We start from the raw sequence: 8077 nt of genomic DNA on the forward strand, positions 1-8077 counted from the left end.
TATTTTTTGGGGGGGAGGGGAAAAACACTTCATCACTTCAAATAATCAAATAATGTCATTTATTTACAAAGGTGATGTGCAGTAATCAATCAAGTGCCCATTTCATAAAGAAATCATTATTTTCACACTGATCCAAATGCAAACTGATTGATTGTGTATCAGTGTGTGTGTGTGTGTGTGTGTGTGTGTGTGTGTGTGTGTGTGTGTGTGTGTGTGTGTGTGTCACTGTGGGTGTGTGAGGCTGGTGAGAGCTCGCAGTCGCAGCGGCATGGCCACATTGGTGTCTTGGTGCCACTGGGGTGAGGCGATGTGAGTAGGCGGAGTCAGGACGCTCTGAGCCACTCCGGGCGCCTTCAGCAGCGACCACAGCTCCTCCCCTCTTGTTACTATGGCAACAAGGTCCTCTTCATTGTTGCACCAGGGCACAGACCCTCCTCTGGTTACTGTTCTCAACTTGGAGAAGAACAAAGACACCCTAAAATAGATAATAAACAGCGAAATTAGATTTACAGCTCATCTTGCTTTTCTGATTGTAGAAACATTTGGAATGTGTAGCAGACAGTCACCGTGGTATAAGGTCATGTGATCTGGACGCCAGCTTAGCCAGAGCGCTCATGAGAGTGGTGATGACTCTGGGGGCGGGGCAAACGGCTCCAGGTGTTGGGGCAGAGGAAGTGATCTCAAACAGCACAGCCTCTAACGTCTCAAAACAGGAAGTGATGAGCCTCACGGAGCAACGGGAGTCACAGGAAACGGAGAGGTACTCCCCGAGCACCCACACCTGAAAGTTCAAGATTATTGTGGTGTCATGTGATGTTATACTTCTAAAAAAAAAGGCCTTCCTCTCTGTCATCCACAAACACACACACACACACACACACAGCTTTAATACCACGTGTGTGTAGATGTCTTCTTTGCTGTACACATTTGCAGTTGCACCTGCGAACTCCAGCAGCTCGTGGGATTGGTCGACTACCAGAGAGGGGTGGAGTTTGCACAGCCTCAGAAGGTGGCAGCTAAACACCCTGCAGAGGAAAAAAAGAGGAAGAGGTGGAATGAGTCAAGAGATCAGCTGCAGCAGAGTTACACTTCTATTCACCTGCATGTGTTTACCTGTGTATCTCTTTGATGTATTTGGGAACATTGAGGAGGAGGCTGCTTCTTTCCAGCATCACCAGAATCAAGTGCGCTAAAAGCTTATCATTGGCAACCTAGGAAACAGACACAAACATCATATCTGTCTCAGAAACCGACACTCAGCATCCAGCTGTTCAATGTGCAGAGGCTGCAGCGTTAAACTAATAAGAATATTTCATCTCTTCACCGTGACGACTGTGTTGAAAAAAATGTGAAGGAGCACTGGGACTGTCTGGGAACACTGAACAACCCTCGGCCAATCAGCAGCCTCAGCTAGCAGCTTATGCAGCGTGCTCAGTCGGTCAATAGTGTCACCTGGGAAGGAAGGAGGGACTTTAAAATACGTCTTTCATTTATTTCTAAACATTTTTCAAATGAAGATAAGATGAAGAAAAGGTCAACTAGATTGCTATTAAAGTAATAAACCAATTATTTGGTGTGAAGATTTGTATCATAATGTAGAAACTGTAGAAACAACCAGGCAGTGTGTTAGCTTAGCATAAACAAAGCAAAGAAGCTTCTTCTGATTACCTGAACCTGCTTCCCCTCGAAGCAGGAAGAGGAAAAGCCCTCTGTAAGACGTGCTGCGAAATGCATCGAGTGATAGGAGGGCACGTCCGCCTGTGTCTGAGATGGGCTGACAGGCTGACCTGCAACACACACACACACACACACACACACACACACACACACACACACACAGACGCAACACACACAAACCCAGTGAGAATGTGAGGGGAAAGAAGCTAAATCAGACGATGTTTAAGGAGTATTTCTTTGTGAGTGTGTGCGTGCACCTGAGCTGTAAGACGAGTGTGGCAGACAGACAGGGAAGGTCCAACAGAGTGTGAAGGAGCTCCACTGCAGTTCCAGTTGTCACCAGAGAGGGCAGCAGATCCACAAAGTCGTCCACCGCAGACGGGCTGTCCCACGCCAAAAACTACAGAAAACAAACATATATTTTCTCAGATTGAACCCAAACAGCTGAATTTTTCTCTCTGATTTTACCCGGAACTTTCCTACCACATTTTTTTTTTTTTTACATTCAGTCGAAGTGAGATGATGTGAGAACCCAGGAGGATCTATTCAAGAATATTCACTGCAAAAGGGCGGGAGGGGTGTTGATGTTTACACTTGCGGCTGGCATATGATATGACCATATATGCATGAACACAATCGGTGTGTTCTCCATGCACAAAATGAAACTGCTTCATTATGTTTTCCATTCAAAGGCAAAAGTTGTCTTTATAGAGTCAGACTCAGTTGCTTCGTCAGCCACTTCCACGTTGTTCTTTTACATCACGTCTTGCCTCTTGAGCAATATAGTCATAGTCATCAGCTGTGAGTCGTGTTTGTAAATAAGAAAAGATTTCAGGGGCAGTCGGCATATGAGAAAACAGCTGCAGAAAGACAGCTGAAGTAAGTGTGCATAGTGGGGTTTTTTTACCTCATCATTATAAAAAGGGATCTCAGAGGAGATTCTGGTATTCACCTTCAGCAGGTTTGGGAAGGACCGGGTGTACTGTGGGACCCGGGCCTGCAGGCTCTCGAGGTTCAGCCGAAGGAAGCGCAGCAGCTCGTGTGCCAGGAAGAGGTCATTAAACAGCTCGGCAGGAAATCGACCGAACACCAGGTTCCAGACACTCTCGCAGTCCACTGCAGCCGTCTCACCTGGACACGTTCAAGCACACGTTCCCCATCAGTGTTCAAAGCAGTATAGAAAAAAACACACTGGGACACCAATATTATGCTGTTGTGGACACAGGTGTACTGACGGCAGAACTCGGTTAAGGCGCTGTTGTGGAAAAGCAATGTGTGAGGAGCTTGTGTGTGAACTACCAACAAAGATTAAAAATTGAGGCTTGCTGGTGGACGTAATCCTGATTCAGCAAATTGAAGAATAATTACAGTTCAGTGCTGTTGGTTCTGATTGTTCAGGCTATCATATTTTAGACACACCGGCCTGACATGTAGGTAGCCATCCAGCCATGAAAACAGTCGGGTTGCTTCGGGTGTCACTAGTCTAACGTACAGGTTTGAATAAAAGAAAGAGAGTAACATTTGTGTAGATGTTGATGTTGGGTACTACACACCGTGGTGGAGGTAGAACTGCGCTATGGGCAGGAGGACTCGTGCAAACGACAGGTCTGAGCTGAGGCGGCCAAAGAGCGCCTTAATACACGGGAACGTTCTGAAGACCAGTGAGGTGTCCTCCTCACACACACGGTCCAGGATACACACCGCCTCCACCAGACACTGAGAGAGGATTTAATCAATCAATCAATCAATCAATCAATCAAAGGTATTTATACAGCACGTTTAAAAATGGAAACAGCCGGCCAAAGTGCTGCTGATGAAAAAAAAGAGAAGGGGGTTAATGGACACATTGTGACACTCCATTTAATCTTTACAGGATTATTAGAGTGGATAGTGATGAGAAATGAGCCCTGCTAAAGCCCCCTACAAGTAATAACAAGAGGTACACGGGCTCACCGCTTTCTGCAGGTCTGTATCGATCCTTTTTTGTGCCTCTGAGACAAAGAGAAGGGTACAAAAAACACAGTTAAATATAATGCATGTAGCATATAAAACCTTATATGTGCCTATGTTGACCTCACACACACACACACACACACTCACTGCGGTCGCTCTGCTCGATGAGCCGCTGGCAGTACTGGAAAGCTTTCTCTCTCAGTCGCTCCCTCGGAGGCAGCAGGCGGCTGGAGGAGGACGTCGCTGAAACCATAGAAACCACCGATCCATCCACCTCCGACCGATCGTCTGCAGGGAGAGAGGTGAGAAACGAGAGAGCCCAACACATTCACTGACCACATTAGGATTCATCGTCAACAGATTCAGGGAGACAATTCTTTAGCCGACAAAGTCTGAAAAGAATACAGGACAGGAGAAGAAGAAAGCAAGCGGAAACATTTAGAAAACACATTTGTCTGAAAACTATGTCACGATTTCATTTGATCCAAATATAACGCAGCACTTTAAGATGACAATGTCCGCTGTTTTGGGGCATCTCTGAAATGAAATTAGGAGAATGCTTAATTTTTTTCCCAGGACACTTTGCTTATTCTTTTATTTTCCATGTGTTTTTCCATGACTGGAACCCTGAATATAAATACCACAGCCATCTCTTAGATCCTTTTTAATAATTTCCTTCAATCTTTCTGTATTTTACCCAAATGTATGTCTTAGAATTTGCCCCGCGCATAAAGCCAAATTTTAAAAAAAAGACGTTGTTTTAAGCTAAACAGTGAACTAAAAGCTATGAGATAAGACTCGCCTCCTGCTGAGGTGTAAATGAGAGATGATCAGAAAGATTTAGAGACAGTTTGGTTAATAACAGATGCAATCACATCCCTTTAAAAAAAGAAGAAAGAATAGCATGAAGAGGAAAAAAAACATCAGAATCACCCAAAGATTAAAGAAAGACTTCAAGGCGCACACACCCATGAAAGTGTGATTAAGAGGACACAAATGATTATTTCTGATCAGATGAGTTTTAGGAGATCATATCAGGTGTTGTGAGTTGACCCATGCCACCCTTAGGTTAAAAGGAAAGCGTTTTTACAGCTTCTTAAAAGGCACGCGCATGCAGGGAACCTCCAAAATCGCACAAATCTTACCATTGGAGAAGGAGTGGGAGAGGGAGAGGCTGAGCTGCAGCCTGTGAGCTGGAGACGATGAAAACACAGAGCAGGGTCATCTGACACGGCTGATATGAATGAAGCCTACAGGGTCGATGCTTTGAGCTTTGGCCTTCTTGCAGCTACAGTATAATCTAAAAAAAAAAAGCAATACTCGGGAGGTTGTCAGTGGTCGTACAGTACCTGTGTCTGCGGTGGTGTTGCCGTTGGAAACGGAGTGGTTGGTAAGAAGCCAGTGGCGAAGCATGGAGAAGGAGTAAACGTTCATCCACTGGTCGTCGGTGAAGCCCTGACCCACACACAGCACGGTGAAGAAGTCTCCTGACACCGTCCCGTCAAGCTCTGCTGTCGGCACCGGCTGACAGAAACACAATCGATCAATCGGACGACTTTGTTAAATCCCACTGAGGGCAATTAGTTTGGAGCAGGTACGTCTTTAAACACGACAGCACAGTCATTCACAGACACCGAATAATGAATACATACAGTCACAGGAAAACATATTGAACAAGACTTAAATGTAATACTGATAAGTAAGTAGACGGATTAATCAAAGAGATCAGAGAATAAAAACAGTCTCGATAAACTGACAAAAGGATGAATCTCTTAAACAACCTGAAGCAAGTAGAATAGTAAAGATTTATAACGTGTTAGTTTTAAACGCTGGTGAAATATGTCATAAAAATAGTCTTTGTATTGTATAATCTCCACATTTCCACACACACAAATAAAACTGCTTATTAAAGGGTGAAAAAGAAACTATACTTCTCCACTTCCTCAATGAAGATGCTGTAAATAATTTGCTTACTTGGCGTGACCTCTGCCCTGTGAAAAACCCTCCCGAGGAAGCCCCTCCTCCCTGAGTGATGCTGGCGTAACGCAGCCAATCCACAAGCTTTTTACTCAAGAGGGTCACGTGATCTGTTATGAGTCAGGTGGAAAGAAATAAAACGTCATTAAATCATCTCTTTTGCATGCCAAGGAAAAGCAAAGGATTCATGCATTCATTCATTTTCTCAATCACTGTGTTACATTTGCAGGACACGTTGCCCCTCGTTACCTTCGGTGAGGCTCTCGGGGCTGTGTGTGAGGATGCTGTTGAGGATGGGCAGCGTGTGTGTGAGAGACTGAGCCGATCCCTCTGATTGACGGCCTTCGAGGCCGCGGAGGAGCTGAGCGCAAAGGGACGACAGATCGGCCCTGGATTGAGCCTGGCAGGGATGAAAGTTGCAAGAAAAGATTATTTAAACTTGTGAATTTCATCAAGAATGACCCTTCTATATCATTACCGCTGCCAAAACAGACTATGGTTTGTTTTATTACTTAATCTTCGTGTGCTTTTGTTTCCTTTTTTGTGGCAAAACTGGTTTCCAACAACTTCAGAGGCAACGATCAGAATCTAAAGAAGTTTCTAAATAAATCGGAAATGGATGTCTACATTCCTGCACACCTGTGAGAGCAGGAGGGAAGCAGCATGGCTGTTCAGTTGGACGACGTTCTCCTGATTGTAGTTCACTTCCTGGCCAGAGAGGGGCAGTGTCTCTCTAAGCACAGCTGAGCTCAGCACCTGGAGTTGCTCTGCAGATGATGAGAGTAGAGATGCAAGCCTCCTCTGAAGTTCTGGAGGCAACCTGTGGTAAAAACACAACAGAGGCAACGTTAGGCTGTGATATAACGACTACAGAAAGGTTTATATTGTCAACATGTATGTTTTATTTCTTTCTCTTTCAGTGGAGAATGAAATGCAGGAAAGGAGCCACAGGTTGGATTTGAAACCATGACTAAAGCCTCCGTACATGCACTACCCACAAAGCTCCTGGCTGCAGTCTTTCTCTGGATCATAGTTAGTTGTGCAAAAATAAAAAAAATCATTATTTGATTCAAGTCCGAAAAGTATTTTTGTAGAGAACGATAAAATAAAATAAAAATGCGGTACAGAACATATTCATGAATGTAGGCTGGAGCGCTTACGTCTTGGTGTACTTGGTGGCAGAGAGGATGAGGAGCAGCCTCTGCAGGGAGTCGACGGTCTCATGACCGAGCTCCTTCCCCTGGAGAAGCTTCACCAACCTGCTGAAAAACTTCTGCAGCTCAGACTCATGGATGTCCCTGAGAACACACACACACACACACACACACACACACACACACACACACACACACACACACACACACACACAGCACACACAGCACACCCGGTTGTTACTCGCTGAGAGGCTTTGACATATCAGATCTGATTATTCACTCATCTTGTTTACCTGTAGGAAAAGAATCATCATCATCATCAAGTTAAGGTAAAAGTCAAACAAAAGCAACTTTATATGACTTTTAGATTTAGAGATCTGAAAGTAATGACATCATAAGGAACATCTGTATTCTTGTTTATTACTTAGATATAGTAGATTATTATTGAATTTAAATGCATTAAGAGTATTGAGAGGATATGTGTTCACTATACTGTGTTACCCTATGTAAGTGGCATTCACGCACAATTAGAAAAATCCAATAAATTCAAATGCTGTCTAAAAAATAGTGAGTAAGCAGACTTTACTCGTTCCTCTTTTAATAGTTTTAATTATACAGAATATTTATTTTACAGATTTTCGGGGTTAATTACATTGCTATAAACACACAGCAGTCATGGCTGTAAGCTGCGGACTCAGCGACGAAAGATAACGTGTTAGAGAAACGCTTTAAAAACGTAAACACACAAAGTTGAAGTCACATTAGCTCAGTAGCTTTAGCATTAAACGTTGTACATAGAGTGACAGTAAACGTGTTCAATAAGGTGAAGTGACTCCTCGTTTGTTTCGCTCTCACCTTGCTTGTTTTATTAAACTCTCTGAGCCGTGGGAGTACATTTTAAGAGAAAGTCTGGCATTCCTTCTTTTCTCCTGTCTGTTTCTGCAGCGCGGAAGGTAAACAGTGCGCACACGAAACACGCCCGGACTGGAATCACATGAGCATGACTTCAGTTCCGCCTTCAGAAAAGAGGAATAAAGAAATATGCAGTCATACATGTTAAACATACAGTAAAACTATTACACTCTAATGTGTAGCAGTGGATAGCAAACAATGAAATTAATATCGGTTTGAAAATCTTTTTTTTTTCTTGTTTTGAAGGAAATCATATACCGATTCACAAAAGCCAAATAAAAAGGTTGTGCAGAATATGATAATGATTATTTTTTCATTATGTCTTCCCTCACTGGTACTATAATAATACTTATTTAAATTCAATTCAATTCAATTCAAAAAACTTTATTTGTCAATTCAAAGGC

The 8077-nt window shown here is 43.5% G+C and overlaps 1 protein-coding gene across 2 annotated transcripts; it reads right to left on the reverse strand.

Annotated features, from left to right (window-relative positions):
- Window positions 1-36: 36 nt before the first annotated feature.
- Window positions 37-7735, reverse strand: ap5z1 (adaptor related protein complex 5 subunit zeta 1). 2 transcript variants are annotated; one of them, XM_020651323.3, is made up of 18 exons: window positions 7617-7735; window positions 6768-6905; window positions 6247-6427; window positions 5857-6007; window positions 5605-5717; window positions 4980-5154; window positions 4776-4823; window positions 3778-3918; window positions 3631-3668; window positions 3231-3393; window positions 2630-2808; window positions 1935-2077; window positions 1669-1787; window positions 1325-1452; window positions 1114-1211; window positions 893-1025; window positions 567-781; window positions 37-475 (listed from the first exon to the last, which is right to left on the reverse strand). In XM_020651323.3, the coding sequence occupies exons 1-18, from the start codon at window positions 7655-7657 to the stop codon at window positions 223-225; spliced, it is 2457 nt and encodes an 818-aa protein (XP_020506979.2). In that variant the 5' UTR covers window positions 7658-7735; the 3' UTR covers window positions 37-222. The 2 variants fall into 2 exon arrangements, with proteins under 2 accessions (XP_020506979.2, XP_020506980.2); XM_020651324.3 differs by lacking the exon at window positions 4776-4823.
- Between the last annotated feature and the right edge of the window lie 342 nt (window positions 7736-8077).

The sequence above is a fragment of the Labrus bergylta genome, chromosome 16 (assembly GCF_963930695.1).
Source record: "Labrus bergylta chromosome 16, fLabBer1.1, whole genome shotgun sequence".
NCBI lineage: Eukaryota > Metazoa > Chordata > Actinopteri > Labriformes > Labridae > Labrus > Labrus bergylta.

Excerpts from the sequence above, each read along its gene's own strand:
- ap5z1 (XM_020651323.3), bottom strand. The coding sequence starts at position 7,657 with ATGTACTCCCACGGCTCAGAGAGTTTAATAAAACAAGCAAG. Across the intron at positions 1,026-1,113 it reads TACATCAAAGAGATACACAG|GGTGTTTAGCTGCCACCTTC; the intron begins GTAAACACATGC and ends TTTCCTCTGCAG. Across the intron at positions 476-566 it reads TCACATGACCTTATACCACG|GGTGTCTTTGTTCTTCTCCA; the intron begins GTGACTGTCTGC and ends TATCTATTTTAG.